This window comes from Corvus brachyrhynchos, unplaced genomic scaffold (genome assembly GCF_000691975.1).
Source record: "Corvus brachyrhynchos isolate BGI_N302 unplaced genomic scaffold, ASM69197v1 scaffold152, whole genome shotgun sequence".
NCBI classification, from domain to species: Eukaryota; Metazoa; Chordata; class Aves; order Passeriformes; family Corvidae; genus Corvus; species Corvus brachyrhynchos.
In genome coordinates, this window is record NW_008237447.1 from 2,661,133 (window position 1) to 2,678,784 (window position 17,652).

The following is a 17,652-nucleotide window of genomic DNA, read 5'->3' on the forward strand; positions in this document are numbered from 1 at the left end:
GTTTGGCCGCCCCGAGCCGCAGGAGAGGCGCTGCGGGACCCACCCTGCCATCCTGGGGACTCGCCCGCAGCCCGGACGGGGCGGTGATGTCCCGGCTCCCTGCCCCGCTCGGTGGTTTGGGTTTTCTTCTCGTACGTGTTATTATTAAAGGTTAAAATGGAAACATATTAAAAGTTAATTCGGCAGCGTGGTGCTTTCCGGGTTCTCCGCTTGGTTTTCTGAAAACACTGGTCTCGTTGGAAATAGCAAGTTTTCACTGTTCTTCATGTGTCCCTTTACTTACTTTTCACCGGTTTTTCTAGGCTGAAATCCATGCCGTGTGTACACAGGTACTATGGGAATTCAGCAAGCTTCTATAAGGAAACCTGGTGCGTCGGCATCTGGAAGGATTTGGGCACAGGTCACAATTAAACAGTGGGATCACTGCCTGTCCCCGACAGATGAACCGTGGGGTTCAGGATTTTTTGTTCAGGAGCATCCCGGCTCTGGGCCCTTGCCCCAAGCCATTGCTGAGTCTGGAGAACTGATTACACATTAGTTTTTCTAGGATATGCCTTTGTCTGAGGGTCACAAGCACCGCTGTGCACAAGAGTATGGAAAAAGGAATAATAATTTTCTTGGGTTTCAATGTGTAATTACAAGCCTTAATTTTTAATAAGGTAGTTTATAACATAGCTGTGGTTTCATCATTGGCTATTACCTACATATGCATCATGCCCTTAGAAAATAAAAAGAAGACCTTTATTAAAAAAGAGCTGTAGGTTTGAATACCAGCTAGATATAACTTACTTGCTTTGAAGTGTTGGGGGGGGATTATGTTAATTTGCAAGGAAAAAAAAAGTGACTGGAATGTAGTAATGCATTTTGATGGCTAGGTATAAATTCAACCCGAGAAACAATTGTAAGTTTATGGTTGCAGTACCCTAATAAACCACACTTTTATAACCTTACATGGAGAAACAATCTATTAGATTATTATAATAGCAGTGTAAGGATGTATGTGGACATAGGAAAGTACAGACTATGTGCTTGGTGTCAGTATTCCTTGATTTTCTGAAAACACTGATTTTGTTGTAAATAGCAACTTTTCATTGTTTTGTGTGTGTCTCTTTAGTTATTTTTCACTGATTGTTCTGGGCTGAGATCCAGACCATGTGTGATGACATAGAAACTGTGGAAATTTAGCGATTGTCTATGAGGCAAGATAAATAAAATACACTTTACAAGTTTATCCCTGTCTGTACTCTTTGTTAGGTCATATCAATCAGGCATGGGTTAGTAAGCAAGACTGGAATCCTGGTTTTGAAAATGCACAGATGAGGGGGAGGAGAGCACTTGTAATTTAGATTCAGATCCCCACTTTCCTTGAGAGAGAGACTGGGCAGACTAACTACGAGGTACTCTTAAATTGTGCTAATTAGCTATGAGACCAGAAATGCATTTTTCCATAATATTTCTTCATGAATGTTTAATTGTGATGAGATAAACAAAGATGTCCATAGTGGGCTTCATGACTGCAGTAAATACAGTATGTCTGAGCTATTGCTTGCCAAGTCTTACTTTTCTGTGTTATAAGGCTGAATGCTGGGATGATATTGTAGGTATTGGTAGCAGTGGTAAGAGAAGCCCTTGAATTTATCTTTTAAATTCATAATGTTTAAATATCAGTGTTTCTTTTAGAGTCTAACTTGGTTTAGAATCTAATCACCAATCAAAATGTGAAAAAAAAAAAAATCTTACTTTCTGATGTGACAGACAAACTTTAAAAATCAATCAGCTCAATCAAAATGTAAAAGAAAAAAATCTTACTTTTTGATGTGACAGACAAACTTTAAAAATCAATCAGCTGGAATAAACAACCTGTCCTTAGTGACTGTATGCAAATATCACTAGCAAACCAAAGCAGGGGTGGTGCATTTCCTGTTTGTTGGATTTACAGTGAAACTGGGACACAACAACTGTTTTAGAAGGATGATACAATATCCTGTATTAATTTGGAAATGAAGACTTCCAAGCCAAAGTATGCAAAATGAATGGATAACAAAAACTGATTAACAGGAGGAAAGCTGGTGTTCATTGTTTCAGAGTTGTACTTAGAAAAAGAAGGGAGGGAGGGTTTGTTTTTAGTGGTATAGATAAGCTGCTCTAGCATTGGTGTGCTGGGATATTTAAGCACACAGTTAATTTAAACCAGGTGATGAGGTTCAATCTGTTTAAATCTAAACATGTTCAGGTGGTCAGATGAAATAGCTGCTATGAAGACACCCTTATAAATTGGTGCCTTCACTGTTCTTTAGAATAGTAAAGTGTCTGATTTGAAAAAAAAATCCTTTCCTGACTATGCTCTCAGGAGAAAAAGGAGTGGTGAGCTTCCAGACATGTGAGTCCTAAAGAAGCTCTTGAGGTTATGCTTTAAATCTTTTTAAGCTTTCTGGTCTAATGAAGGTTACTAGTTTTCCCTATCTCCTTTTCTAGTGTGAGTAAAACATTGCAAGTGAACTTTCACTGACAGCTAAGGCAGGCTGTCTTGGGATGCTTTGTGGATAATGACCCAAATTCAGCACTGTTTGATCTATTCTGGGCCTGTCTAATTCCTGCTCTGCAGATATAAGGAAATTAAATGAGGCTGTTTGTAGTGAAGAATGAAGTGGTAAAGTTGAAAATTACAGAGGCCTGAGAAAAATAAATGATCAAAGAGCGTATAAATGTATTGCTATATGAAATGCACAGCACTTTACGTGTAAAACAAAGTTATGAGGAGAAGTGTACCTCAGCAAGGGGCCGCTTTCCAAAATCCGCAATGCTTTACCTTATCTTGGGGGAGCCCCACAGGAATCAAACTCATGTAAGAGTTTGTGAATTGTGCTAAAGGCGACGTGGCTTTATCCCTTGTCATGTGAAGGTGGGCTGAGCTTGGAGGGGGGCAGAAAGGAAAAAGCAGGGAGGAAATTGCAGCTCTTAATGAAGCTCAGGCTGCAGTTTGCCCCAACACCCAGAACTGCAGTGGTACCAGGGGAATGCTGTGGCGGTGTTAAATGGGTGGCTCTGCTGAAGTCTGCCTGTGTGTCATCCTGTTATCTCTAATTGCACTCATTAGTAATGGAATCTGGAAATGGGAGTGTGCCCTCCATGGTGGGGAGGGCATGGAAATACAGGCCAGAGGCACAAAACCTCGGAGGATTGGAAAAAGGTGAAGCAGAAAGGAGCAGGTGAGGGGTGGTGGCTGGCACAAAAGGGGAGTGTAAATTTTTGAAGAGTAAGGAGTTGGAAATGGTAGGAATAAATGAAGAGAGCCCTAGGAAAGAGGATAAAGAAGGTGAAGAGGAGCAGTCAGGGAAATGCTGTAGTTGTAAGATGGTGGAGGTTTCCTCCAGTGCTGCAGTTCTAGAGGGTTCAAATGAGTTCAAATTTATTTGCCTGCTTTGTTAAAAAAGAAATCTCTTATTTATTTGTGCAAGTGTAAAAAAACCTGTGTTTTATACAGCATATCTTGTCCTCACCTTGCAGATTAGACAACTTCCCAGCTGCATTTGTGGAAAGCTCATGAGAACTGAAAAATACCTCATTCATAGGAGGAAAATCGGGAGTCATATCTAGCAAATACACAGGTATGAAATAACCTTTATAGATGCTGAAAGTAAAATTATTGAAATGGATTTCAGAAGAGAAAATTAACTGTCTTCAAATAATGGCCTTAGTGAATTGCTGTCCAGTAAGAATAATATCACAATAAATGAGGTGACAAACAGGAAACAAGTCAGTAAGCTAAAGATCAGTGGATTAACTATTTGGAAATAGTTTATAGTTCTAAACATTTTCATTTTTAAAATGTATGGTTTTATGGATTTAGGGGAATGTAGTGAATCTGAAATAGGAGAATGTCTTGCTTTCCATCTGTTCACAATTTAAGTTGAACTGGGCATGTATGTGAAGCAGAGAGTATATTGTTAGTCTTATTCATAACTTAATTGTTGTTTGCTTTCTCTGTCTAAGAAGGATCAATTGCCAACAGACTGCCACTCTTCCAAGCCTTGCGTCATACAAGGCACATAGAGTAGAGGGAAATGCACATTTAGGTGTGTCAGCATGGCTTGATTTAATTTGTTCTTGTGAGTACTTGTTGACATCTATGGAGAATGAGATTGTCTGAGAGAGGGTATTTGTGATGTGCATGTTTTGCTTGATAATCTGCTGAATTCACTTGACAGACCTATGAACAAGTAAAAACCAGCAAGAATGAGTTAAAGGAATACTGTAGTGCCTGAAGTGTGAAATGTTACTCTAGTTTGCTGAAAAGCTTTTAGTGAACTGGAACCTTGAATGTATAAAGGATGTTGTCTTCATCTCAATTTTTTGCTCCTAAGTGCATTTATGAACAATTCTGGGGGGGAAAGAAATCTACCAAAACCCCTAAAAAAATCCCCAACAACCAAAACCTGCCAAACATTCTTAGTACATGTGAGAGTAGGCAAGTTTTTTCTGTTGCACAGAACCAGCCCAACGAAGTAAGATACGTATGCAAGAGTACACCCTACTTTTAGCCACTTTCAGCATTTTCTTAATAAAGTAAGAGTACTTTGAACTGTTTATTATGTGCATGAAGCTCAGTACTTTGTGAAGCCCCCTAAATGCCTACCCCCTCCTTACAGAAATCTGGTCTTAATTATCACCTTGATTGGTGGTAATAGGATACTTTTGACTTGTAGACTGCGTCTTTTATAACCTTCACGTCTGATTACAAGGTTTTTCCTTCGTGGAAGAGCAAATGCTTCACTGTAAAATAGTGCCATTACTTTATACAAGCAGAGTCAGTTTTGCTTCAGTAATCAAGTACAGTAGGACATCATATTTCTGTAGGGCATTAATGAAATCAAAGGTTATACTTTTAAGAGCTTTTGCTTGCAAATATCATTTCTTTAAATGACTTTTCCCAGGGAGAAAAGGAAATCCAGGCTAGCAACAAAGTAGGTAAATACTGCTAGCATTTTATCACAGGCTTCAAGACTTCCTCTAGGCATCAAGTTTAGAAAAAAATGGAATAAGATATTATGGGGAGGATATTTATTATTACAAACTGCAAAGTCAACAGGGACTTCTAAATGTTCTTGCAGTCATAATAGCCTATCTCATGTTAATTCTAGCCCAAAGCTCTGTGACTCTTTATGTGCAGAGATAATGGGGGGTAAAACTGTATTTTTAGTTTAGCAGCAGATTCCTCCCAACCATGGAAAATAAATTAGGGAGCTTTACAAACTAAAAATGATTTGGGCTTTGAAGGAATTCCCAGCAATAATATACAAGACTTATTACCCTGGGTAGTTGGAGGGTCCCATATGTTTATGGCTGATAGTAGTCATTTTGATGGAATATTGCCTCAGCAACTTGTTTTCAAATAATTTGCCTGTAACCCAGATCTGTTGATCCTAAAGAGAAGATCTTTCTGGTAATGTTGTTCTTGTTTGTACTCCCTATGTGTCTCTTAGATAAAACACAGTGCATTTTGCCCAGGAAAAATGCTTCATCAGTGGTGAAGTTGCTATATTTAATTTAGCTGGAGTTCACTACACATCAAGGTTTAACACATCAAGGCTTGGGTTAAATACGTTCAGATTTGAGAACATGTGTGTGTTTTTTGGGGTGGTTTTTGAGAAAAAGACACTACAAGTAGTTTTTTCCAAAATAATGCCTTACAAACCTAGAAAATCCAGCTTAAGGTTATTGCTGTTCATTATTTGTTTGACATTGTTATCTAGGAACATGGCTGCTTCGGGTTTGGAATGCTGTAAGCTCTGGGGGGGGAGAAAAATCAGTCCATGCCTCAGAGAATATATTGTCCCAAAAATAGTAAGAAATAGTATGTGAATGTCAATAAACTGGGCAGTGCATAGAAAGCAGAAGTTAATTTACGTAGCTTCACACATTGTCTGTGCATAGGTGTCATGGTGAAAAGAAGTCAAGCTTTAGAAAAAACCCTTCGTCAGCAAGGAGAAAACAAAAGATTCTTGTCAAAGCATCTTAAGCTTTAAAAAGCAAAATAGTAACAGTGTCCTAAAAGCTTAACAGTAATTGAAGGAATCAGCATGGTCTGTGATGTTGTGGAGGTGGAGTTTGGGATAGGCAAGGGAAAGCCTTGAATACACCTGCACACAACCAAAGGAGCCACCTGGAAGGATGCAGTGAAAATGGCAATGTGGTCAAAGAAATGATCTGAAGAGATGGTCTTTTGGGGTGGCATTTATGGAGTGGAGTTGTGATGGTATTCTTGCATCCATGTGAAGATAAATTAATTTTAATATATTTAGGAAAGTTAATTTTTCTTTAAATATAAAGGGAATAGAAAACTATATCTTAAAACTGGAAGTGTCAGTTCAAGGAGCTCTTATCTTGGTCTTGTTGTTAATGATTTATGTTTTCCCTGGGGTTCAGAATGCTTGTCATTTACACTGTCTTTTGGGAACAGCCTATGGCCCAATCCAACAAGAAATATATTCAGTTCCTCTCTGACAAAAGTGTATACAAACCTCAAAGTCTCTAGAATCTGCTCTGAAAGCACACAGTGCCAGAAAGATATATTTTATATTGCATTGGACCCTAAAGTGTTATAAAAAATGTCATATCCCTTTTTTTCTTTTTTTTAAATTTTTTTTTGGTAGCTTTATGACCAGCAAGACAGCATCAAGCAGTTTATTGCAGACCTGGTTTATGCCTTGCAAGAGAGCAGTGTAGTAGACCCTTGTGCATGCTTTGTTTTCAGCACCAACACTGGAAGCAATTTTGAATCTCATTTGATTTTAGTTGAATCTATGCTTTCTTTGTTGTCTTTGTTAACGTCAGTACTTAAAAAACCTTAAACTAATGTTGTTTTCACTGTTTTAAAAGGCATTTAATTTTTTTTTTTATTAGTTTAAACTCTATTTTTACATCACACTTAACTGTTTCTTTCTTAACCCTTTAATGCCATCGTCACTTTATACAGCTAGGATAAAACATGCCATTTCCAGGAATGGGGAGAGGCACTCAGCCACATGTAAATGAGGATTCAATTCTACAAAGCCAGGAAAGATATTTGGGCACGATAATTTCAGCAAGAATTTGATGCATAATCCCTATAGAAGTTAATTGGGATGTTTCATTGGTAAGTGAGGTAGCCAGGATCCACGGAAGTGTCTGTATCCTTCTGGGAGGCTCAGCTGTCACTGACAGAAGAAGTGTGAGCAGCCTCTCCTTTGCTCATACAGCATCAAGTCTCCTGAGCTGAGCCTTGGAATCTCATTAGATCCTGATTCAGGGAACTCGTCTGGCTTAATCTTTAAATTGGTTCTGGAAATGCATCTCTCTATGATGGCTCTCTTTTCTTTTCAAGTGAGTAATATGGCAACTGTTTGCTTATAAAACATCATCACTAAGTTCACTTACTCCTTGATTCTGATAGAGCTGGAATTGCCAAAATAGTGTGTGTGGCAGTTACGGACCTTGGCGCTTTTTTAGAGGGAGAACATGGACCACAGAGGGTTCTGATGTCCCAGTCCCTTGAAGTTGTTCTGAACCTGCACTCAAGGGGTTGATCCTTCTTTTGGCAGAGAAGTCCTTTTGTCAGGACTTGCATTATTCTCTGTGCTGTCCCGGAGATCCGAGTCCCTCCAAGCAGGAGGGGATCCTGTGGCTGGGGGAAATGCAGCTGGCTGGCAAGTCAGGGAAGAGCAATCTGTGTGATGTGCTTCTTTTTGCTGTAGTGATTTCTGATTGTAGGTGCTCCTGGGAATTAGATATTGTAGTTTAAAGGACTGTCTCTGTAAAACAGGTATTTTACATGATGGTGATGGCATTCTGGCACGGGCTGTTTTGTTCAGAGTTCTGCTGACTCTATCACTTGATAAATGGTGTATGTCATTATTAAGGGCCTGATCAGGAACAAGGAAATTTATAATGTTGGCCAAATTCACTAACTTGCAGTTTAGCTGTCACTGCAGTATCAATTACAGATGGTTCTTGTGGTTTTTGTTGCCATTCACATTCATGGAATGCCTTAATAAAGGGAATAAAAAGGGGATTATCATGCACTTTCCCCTTGTACAGAAATAGATGATACAAGCACATCAATTTTGTCTCATTTATAAATAGCTCCCGGAAATAGTGGTCTGTGAGGGAATAAGGCTGATTGATTCATTCGTTGTGAATAATTTAGCCTCAAAGATTAGCATTTTTGTACATGTATTATCCATGGAGGACTGCATTCATCTATTTGTTATTATAATCTTCCATTTAATAGTTTATGAACTGCTGTCTGAATTTTTTGGGGTGTGCTTAATTCACTGCTTTGTTATACGTGATGCGTGATGGTCCTCTGAGTCATCTTGACAATTTGTGAGTCCTCACTGAAGGACTGGGACATTCAGCTAAAGAACAATGACAGGGTCCACAGTTCTTTGTGTCCAGGTGAGAAGATGAAGAGGATTAATATGCCAGCATTTTTTAGGAAATGGTTGTCATGATGGGGGGAAACTCTTCAGACTTGCAGTGGTTGTGAGGGCTGCTTCGCAGTGTTTTTTTTAAATTCAGGTTTGTGCAAGACCTTGCACAGAGCAAATTCCCCTTTCTTTTGTGAGGATGCAGAGTAGCATGGAGTCAGTGTGGGACTGGGAATGTGAAGTCCATAGTTACAGCTCTCAAACGTGAAGCACTGCACTAGAGATAGATAATGGAGAGCTGCTGAGGAAGGTAGTGTAAGTGCCAGAAGCAGGCTGTATACATTAGCATGGAATTCTATCTCTTAAAAAAAAACAAAACAAAACAGACTTCTAGTTCAGGAATTTCTTGGACACCTCTTCTGGGTTGTGTTTTGTGTGTTCACCTGTTTTTGTGTCCATTGTAAATATACACACATACAATGTATCTGTGCCCCAGTTTCCCCCTCTTGCTCATTCTGCTCTGGATCAGAGTGGCCTTGTTTCTCAGCAGCAAACACTAATAGCAATCCTTTCCCACTTCCTTCTCAAGATTGTTGTATTTTAGTCCACAGTTTTGAGGTGCTCTGAGCATGCTGACCATTGGTATGGAAAACCCAACAGTGCTTTGTATTGCCAGGTGCACTGATGAGTACCAGAAGGAATTAAAGTTATAATCACACAAGCAAATATACAAAGCCACCGAACGTTAGTTTTATGCACGGTTGCAATCGACGTCAAACCTATAAGATGTTATATAATCAAATAATTTATTAGGCACAGCTGGTTAACTGCTTAGAGCAAAACAACCTGTAGCTTAATTGCTCCTTCTATTGCACTGGTTTTCTTCATGGTCCTTCTGGCCCCAATACCCAAAGCAGAAAACCCTGCCTTAGGCTTCCTGAGAGTTGTGCAAGAAACAGTGGGTCATAACTCATCCATGTCAAATTAATGTTGTTGTCATGGGACATCAGTGGCATAATGAAGGGAGAATAAGGGCATTAAGGAGAGTTAGTCCTTCAGTAGGACTTCCCTTCTAATTTCATTGATATGCTAAATAGAATTGTATCTTTTTCTTTTTTTCCCCTAAGAAATGATGATAATGTTAAGTAAATACTTTGAGGAAGAAATATGAACCTTGTTGTTTTAAAGTATTAATAACATGTTTGTTTCCATTCAAACTGGAATTACTCTATACATTTAGAAATACAATAAGGAAAGTTGCTACATGCTATCACTTCTAAAATTTCTTTTCCTCTAAGGTAGTTTTTGATGAGTTTAACTATTTTACTCTGTAAAGTACAAAGCTAAATGTCTTGCCTAAGCCATATTCTACAATGGTTGTTTTTCATTTTGTTTTCAGTATATGCAGCCAGGTAGACAAAGAATACTAGTTCTTAGCGACTTGCATGCTTGGGGATCACTTTGAACAGAACCAAGAATGTTTCTGTGAGTCTTTGATTGTCTATGAGAGAATTTGAGGACCAGTGCTTCATTTAATCGTTGGAGCCCTTTATGTGTAGTGTTGGATTTTCCTAATAATCACCTGATTAGGTGCATGAGTCTATTGCAGGGACAGGTGATGTTCAGTCAAACAAGACTGATGTCTTCAAGTTGTTAATTTACTGTAGCATCACAAACAGCTGTTCAGTCCTATGGTATAATGGTAAATAGTTGCTTATCCCTGTTTAAAGATAAAACTTTGTCCTGCTTTACTTATGTCTTTGTGTGAAGGTTATGTCAGTTTAACTTTAGCCTTCACTGTTTAATATTTCAGATTTTGTGTATAGCTCTGGTGCTAGATACTGTTGAAAATGTATTCATAAGTCTTCACACTTTCTGTCTTCATGTTTAGAAGCAGCGATTTCTTAAACTAGTAAATACATAGGGGTAGAAATAAAATTGAAGTTCTTGTATCAGGTAAAACTGCTTTTCATTGCTGTTTCACTTTTTATTTTTGCAATGGTCAGTCCAATGAATCCTGTGCTAATTCAAAGGGATTGTGAGTTCCTACTGCTGTGCAAATGCACCACTTGTCGTGGGAATTTCATCTGCTACTGAGCGTTGGGATTGGGCAAGATCAGTTCCTGCATTTCTTGTCTGTGCTGTATTTCCTAGCCCTCGCTGTGAGGTTTTTGTAGACTTTTTAACTATATGGAAGCTCACCTTCTGTGCAGACCACTTAGCACCTTTTTCTTGTGTTTTGTTCAGCTCACAGACATGGCATGGCAGGTTCTCCAGTGTAATGTTTAGGTCATATTTCTTATCATTATCCTCTTGTCTCTGTAGAACTAGAAGTGTGAAGCTGTGAATCTATCTCAGCACTTCTGCAAAAACCCTGAAATTTGATCTCATGCCTACTGCTCTTACCGATGTATCTACCTTGACAGAACAGGGCTGTGACTTTGCACATTTGGTGGGTTCCTAGTTTTCAAATATGCATTTAAAATAAAGGAGAAATAAGTAAAAAAAATTAGTTTTCTGTTTGTTTTTGGCCATCAAAACTGACTTAAGCTGTTGAATATGACTAATGTACTTTGTAATATATTTGTTTCTGCTAATTTCTTGCAAGATAAGTTACTGGATTCACTTCTTTTATTCCTGAGAGGTGTATTTGTTTATTTTAACAAAGGGCAATGGGAAACTGGAAAAAGTCTTCCAGTTCATTTGCATGGTGAGCTGCAAGTGGAGTGATTGTGTCAGGAAAAAAGTAGATATTCTTAGATAACTCTTACCAATTTGTTTCCAATTTGTTCTACAGATCTGTCAAAAAATTTGAGGCCTGTTTCTAGCACATCCATGAGAAGTCAGTCAGAAAAATAAGCTGTGGTGGGCTTAAATTGTTTCTGAAGGTGTTCAACTCTTCTATGGTAAAATTCTTATGGTGGCTTCTAAACAGAAAATGGTTGTGAGCCAGAGCTAATGAGTTGGTGATGCACACAAAAGGCTGTATGTCTATTATTTATCTGTATATTTTGTGCAGCTAACTGAATGGCAATATCAAATGATAATAATTTTCCTTTAGACCATTCTTCTTTATCTTTGAACCTTTCTCAGCTGGAGACCCGGTTTCCCAGTTTTTCAAAGTACTTTACCAAGCGTACAGATTCCAAGGAAATCGAGCCATAAATTTCTCTCAACTCTTGGCCGTTATTCCGGTTCCCAATTTCTAAACAGGGGGGTCGTTCATAGAGTGCTGAACTCAGGGTACCGCGAACACAGCTGAACAAAACCATGTCAAAAATCACATGAAAGGGAAGAAAATAGGTTAACATGCTATAACTAGTCCTGAACAACAAACACTGTGCTTAGTGACATTTAGAACTAGATTAGAGAAAACACAGGGAAGTAAACAAGAGCTAAAGGGAACAAGCTGCTGCAGAGGGAGGATGGGGCCACATGATTTCTCCCCTTGCTGGTATCAATGGATGTAGGAACAGTGTGATATATTCATCGTGCTAACATTTGCATTACAAATGCTTGTACTGGGTTTAGAAAAGACCTAACAGATTGTCATTGCCCAGAGCACTGGCATAACAGTGATTGCTCCAATACAACGGCTGGTAAAGTTTTTCTTAACCCTTGTGCTACCTCCATCCAGCTTGAAATAGAATTGTTTGCCCAGAGTTAGCTTTCCTAGACAAGTGCACGTTTTCATGCCCACGGAGGTCTGGATAAAACAGTTACCTCTGTTAATCACTGGCATCTGGGATACCGCATGATTTGAGATGCATGGATTTTCTCAAGTGCAGGAGTAATAGATGATGCACAGCTCACTCCTCAGAGCACTGCTGAGATTGCACCCTTGGCTGCCGGGAAGATGAAGTATTATGCAGGGCTTTTCACACATTCTGTTTTTCTTGTATTTTCTCCAGTTTTCTGAAGGCTGTGGCAATAAAATTAACAGCCTTTTTCATTTATGCCATTGTTACAATGCTGCCATTTGGTTTAATTTCAGTTGTTCTAATTTAGATTGGTGGAAGTTGGAAGAGACTCTTGTCCTCTAAATGAATACATCTGGAAAAGAGTGAAGGTTTTATTTAGTGAATAGTTTATTTTTAAAAATTCTTCTGTAATTGAAAAAAAATTCCTAAATTTAATTTGTCTTGAAGTTCTACAGCTAATTTAAAAGCAGTGAATCTCACAAAATTTTAACTAGTTTTTTTGGATGTAGAATCATAGAATGGTTTGGGTTGGAAGAGACCTTAAAGATCATCTAATTCCAACCTCCCCTCCCTGGGCAGGAACATCTTCCACTCCCCAAAGTTGCTCCAAGCCCCATCCAACCTGGTGTTGAACACTTCCAGGGATGGGCATCCACAGCTTCTCTGGGCAGCCTGTGCCAGGGCCTCACCAATCTCACAGTAAAGAACACCTGGACGTCAACCTGTTGACCACAACTCTGAGTGCAACCATCCAGCCAATTCCTTATCTGTATAGCAGCCCATCTGCCAAATTCATGTCTCTCCAGTTTAGAAGCAGGCATGTTATGTGGGACACTATCAAACACTAAAGAATTCTTTGTGTTTTCCATCCCACTAAAGAAAAGCAGATCTGTGTAGACATCCATACACCCCAAGAGTGGTTATAAAAGTTATTAATCACCTCAGAAAAACATTGAAATTAAAAAAAAAAACAACAAAACAAATGAACCAAAAAACCTCCCTAAAACACCAAACAAACCAAACAACTCCAAATCAACTCCTTTGTTACATTAACTCAAGGAAACATTTTGTATTTGAAAAAAAAAAAGAAATCTTTAAGCTGATATAGTTCTAAATATAATGAGTTAATCAGTGTTTTGTATTGTGATGTCATCTTACATGTAAAACTGATTATATTACCAAAAACCCCCTCTGCATCAGCATATAAAATATCCCTAATATTAAAAGTTGCATCAAGCAATTAATGTCTGATAGTTTGCACCTAAATATAAATGTCCTAAACAGTTATCTGAAAGAGGAGTGTATACAACTTCAGCATTTAGTGGGCAACTACAATGTGTACTTTGAAGGAAAGACACAGAAGTAGCTATTATTATCTGGAAATCACTGTCCTTATCTAAAGGATCTGTATGACATTTGAAAAATGGCAACTTCAGAAAATTATTATACAAAACTTTTTCAGTCCTTCAGAAAGAAAGTTTCTCCTTGCCATAAAGAAAGACGTTAGGTCCAGTTTTGTGACTGGGTAATAACACCTCCAAAGTAGTTCCTTATTTTGATTCAGATGTCCTTTATGGAGTTTATCATCATGTTGAAGATTCTGAATGTATAAAAATAACCCCATAGGGACTCTAAGCAATCTCTTTCAGAATAGAAATATCCTCTCTGACAGGTTGGTGTCTTGACTAAAAGAGCAGCATTAACTTCTTTGAGGAGGTAGTATTTTATGGGGGCTGCTTTTTGCCTCTCGGTATTACAGTCTACCATTATTAATTAATTTATGACTTGCAGTAAAAATCTTCCATAAATATTCTGTGTAGAAGACAAAAGGGTCTAGCGTGAATATGTTTCAAAACAGTGTGTGAAAGAGGATGTAACAGCATGGTAAGAAGAAATAGCATCATAAAGCTGCATTCCAGAATTTGTGCCAATGTCCCAAGCAATAATAAATAGGGTTTTGTGGGTGAGGGATGGTCACTGTATCCTTTTTATCATCTCTGAGAGAAATGAGCTGTTTCTGCAATTATCTTGCCTATTTCATCAACTTGAAACAACCTTTCATTCTAAATTTTAAGAATGGGTTTTGGCTGAAAGAAGAGGGCAGATTTGTGATTATCGAAATTGTGAAAAGACATAATATTTTATTAGCAGTCTTGGCAGCAGTACTCATGTATGCAAGCTGCAGCGCAATCGATGGTATTTGTTACAGTAAAATCTAATTAAAAATTAAACTAAGCTGATGGCATTCAAACTGCCATTGGAGAGGGGGGATTGGATTCTGTGCTTCTATAGGTCTCTTTGTACATATGTGTGCTTCTGCCTTTTTGTTCTGTGGCAGCCAAACAGCTTCTGCCTGAGCTCAGAAATGTGTTAGTCTGCAGTCAGTTTGTATGCTGTTGTCAGACAGCAAGCACACAGCCTGGTCTTTGCCAGGGTTTTGTGTGATCCTCGATAACTTCTGTGATCCTGGATAACATCTCTGCCCAGGCATTTTCAGTGCTCAAGCACTGGAGCCCTGTTTTGCTCTGCAGTTTTATTCAGCACCATTGTATTGAAGATTTAGACATGCAAAATGGGGTTTATGTGAGTTTCCTAGATAAGAGCTAAATCAAAACAGCTAAACCACCTGCTGTTGGGGTTGCTCTAGTCTAGGTCACAGACGATGGCAGCAGTAAATCTCATGTTTCATTTCTGCATATGAAGAATGACAGCTCAGTACAGTGTTTTCCTGTACAATGTGTCAGTCTGGCATATAAATGCACTCCTCTTCTTGATGCGTACCTAAGGCTTGAGACAGGATTACAGAAGCTGAATAAAGAGCAGGATGTGCCATGGTTTGCTTTTACTGACACATGTGGCTTGTGCTAACTGTCAGCAGGGCTTAGAGAAAACTATCTTTTAAGTCAGGACTCTTGTACATACCTGGCAAGCCACCTGCTCTTCTGGAAATTGAGTTATTCTATGCAAGTTTCCATGCTGCCACTTTGCTGGGTTCAGTTCCTACAGTTTCAGCTGGATGTGATCAGCATATTATCCATTTCCTTCCCTGTTTTCTATAATATTTGTTTTGAAAAACATACCAGTCAGGGTGCAAGGTCTATTTCTTTGTGATGCTTATTCCTTCTTTTTGGTACTTAGCCGGAGAACACTAACCCAAATATATAAGCTGGTGAATTCCAAATAGTAAGCGAAGGTAAACTGTGTAGCAAAGGAAGTGAATTGGTAAAAGATAGATTGCTCAATCATTTTATGTAGATGCTTAACACACTTGTTTTTCTTAATTCAATTTTTTTTTTCTAAGTATAAAGCTTAAAAGGAAAAAAAACCTCTTAAAATTTCTATGATTCTTATTAAATTCAAAAGACGTGGTAGTATCTGTAAGGTGGTTTGAACCTCATATCCCTATTTTCAGTATATGCAGAGATGCAAGAAAAAATAGTGATTCTATAGCTGGTGAAAAGTCTCCTCTAGACACTGGAAAAGTGAAGATTGACCAAAGACTTGGAACAGTTTTACACCGTGGATCTGAGGGAAAAATTGTAAAGAAATAGTGAAATAATACAGGCAATCTCTTTTACCACTATTTTTTTTTTTTGAGTGCAGTGATTTGTTTGTCTCCACATCAGGGAAGTTTTCACACTACAGAATTCTTGAAGTGTTTTCATTCAGAGTGGGTTTGTGTTTACATTTTAATGTTTTCCTGTGCACTAGAAGATAATAATGATTGTAATAATTAGCAGTATGATTGGGAGCAGACATGGATTCAAATGGAGTTGAATGAAATTTTGGTGTAGCCTGAAATTTCTTTTCAGTGGAAACAAATCGAGTGAAATTCTTTCCTGGTGTCCCACAGGAGTATCTCCTGTGATTTTTGCATCCATTAAGGTGATTGGCAGCATTTTCAATCCCTTTTCCAATTATCTCTCCAAACACTTTGGAAAATTCAATTGCCTAAAGCTCCTTTCCTTCCCTGTCTCCGCCCCCCACCCTCTTCAATTATGGTACTCCTAATTTAAATAAGTTGAAGAAAGAAAAAAATACTTTGTACCATTTGCTATGGCAAGTGTAAGAGGTCAGATTCTTATGGAGAACAAACCAAATTTGGTGAAACTATGAAAATACTTTTCCAGTCATTTATGTCCTTCGATGATTTTACCAAAAGCTGTTATGGAGCGTAACATGCTGCTGTGCTCTCTTGCAGTTTGTCACAGTGGAGTGCACTGGCAGTTTCTTGTGCAAGGGATTGTTGTATTTATTTTGAGTTGAGAATTCAAAACTGTGATATTTTAGAGTTATTTACTTCATATACATACGAAGAGGAAGTTTTGTAGAGTGGTTTCCTCCCCCTCTCCCTGCAAGGAATTAATTTTGTGTAGACAAGCACACTAATAGTAACTGAAAAATTATTGTACATGTGGAGAAATCAGCTTTTTTTTTCGTTTTAATTGTGGGGGGACATGAAATTCATAACCTGTTAATGTCTGTTTTATTTCCCTACCAATCACCACCTTTTCGCCCTCCTTCCTGTCCACACCCTTGGTCAATATCTTAGCTGCAAAAATTGTGCATGGAAAAAGAGAACAGAGACCAATGGTAAATCTAAATATGTAAAAGCATTACAAAAGTGATGTCCTTGACGTTAAATCTACAAAAGAACCTCACTCAGTTTTCATATCATGCTGTTGCCCAGCATCCTACCTAAGCCTATTACTGCTCCTACTTGCTGCCAGCATATTCATTAGCTCTTTAATCTTTTAATTCCTGTGTGAGAGAGAAATAATGTTTGGTTGTAATTATATATGTGCATGTGGGTTGTATGCCCATGCAACCCAAATTTTATTTCTTTTCTTCCTTGTGTTGTTGCTGTACTTCTTTTCCTTCATCTTTACAAAGGGCACCACGGTGCTACTCAGCAACCTTCTGATGCTGCCTTGGCATCGGGCAAACAGATGTGCAGTCTGGAGAAACACTTCTGAGGCTTTGGCAATTCATCTGGGAAGGTCCCTCACCTCAGGAGATGTTTCCATCCTGGATGTCCTGTTGTCTGATGGACACTGACAATCTGGAAGTCCTTGCCAAGAGATTGCTGCGTCCGCAGCTGGCAGGACACTGTGGGCCTGGGCAATTAACTAATTCCTCACTGGGGATGTGGGGAAAACAGCAGTGAGTGCAGAACTTCGGGCTAAAGAGCCCAGTCAGTGCTGTCTCTTGTGATCTGGCACCAGAGCTGGAGCATCGTAAGAAGCAATCCCATGCATCTCTTTCTGGATTTAAAAGACTGGTCCTACAGAAGATAGTGAACCACCACTCCCAGTGGTCAGGAGCCAGCTGTTTTGTGATGGGCAAGTGTATTGTGGGACAAGTCCCATCAAAATCTCCAGAAGACATCCACAAGTCCACAGGGTTCAGCAAGTGTGTGGGAAGTGCTGACTACACCCTTACTCCTCATGGTTTCCTGAGTTGTGTACTGACATTGTCCGCATCTGGACACAGACATGACTCATGCTCTCATGGCTAACCAAATGGTCTTTTTTCTATTTAAT

The 17,652-nt window shown here is 38.8% G+C and overlaps 2 protein-coding genes across 5 annotated transcripts in view; one reads left to right on the top strand and one right to left on the bottom strand.

Moving 5' to 3' along the window:
- CHMP2B (charged multivesicular body protein 2B) overlaps positions 1–314 on the bottom strand; it is a 12,119-nt gene extending 11,805 nt beyond the window's left edge. Inside the window, exon 1 of the mRNA XM_017731425.1 lies at positions 284–314. Within this exon, the coding sequence (XP_017586914.1) occupies positions 284–314 (31 nt within the window). The remainder of the gene's footprint in view (positions 1–283) is intronic.
- Positions 1–17,652, top strand: part of POU1F1 (POU class 1 homeobox 1) — an 88,073-nt gene that overhangs the window by 38,378 nt on the left and 32,043 nt on the right. For 3 of the 4 annotated variants that reach the window (XM_017731495.1, XM_017731497.1, XM_008631535.2), the window contains one exon: positions 3,508–3,608. The gene's annotated coding sequence lies outside the window, so the exon portion shown is untranslated. Of the gene's footprint in view, positions 1–302; positions 1,232–3,507; positions 3,609–17,652 lie in introns of those variants that run through there. The other variant, XM_017731496.1, reaches the window with a different exon arrangement.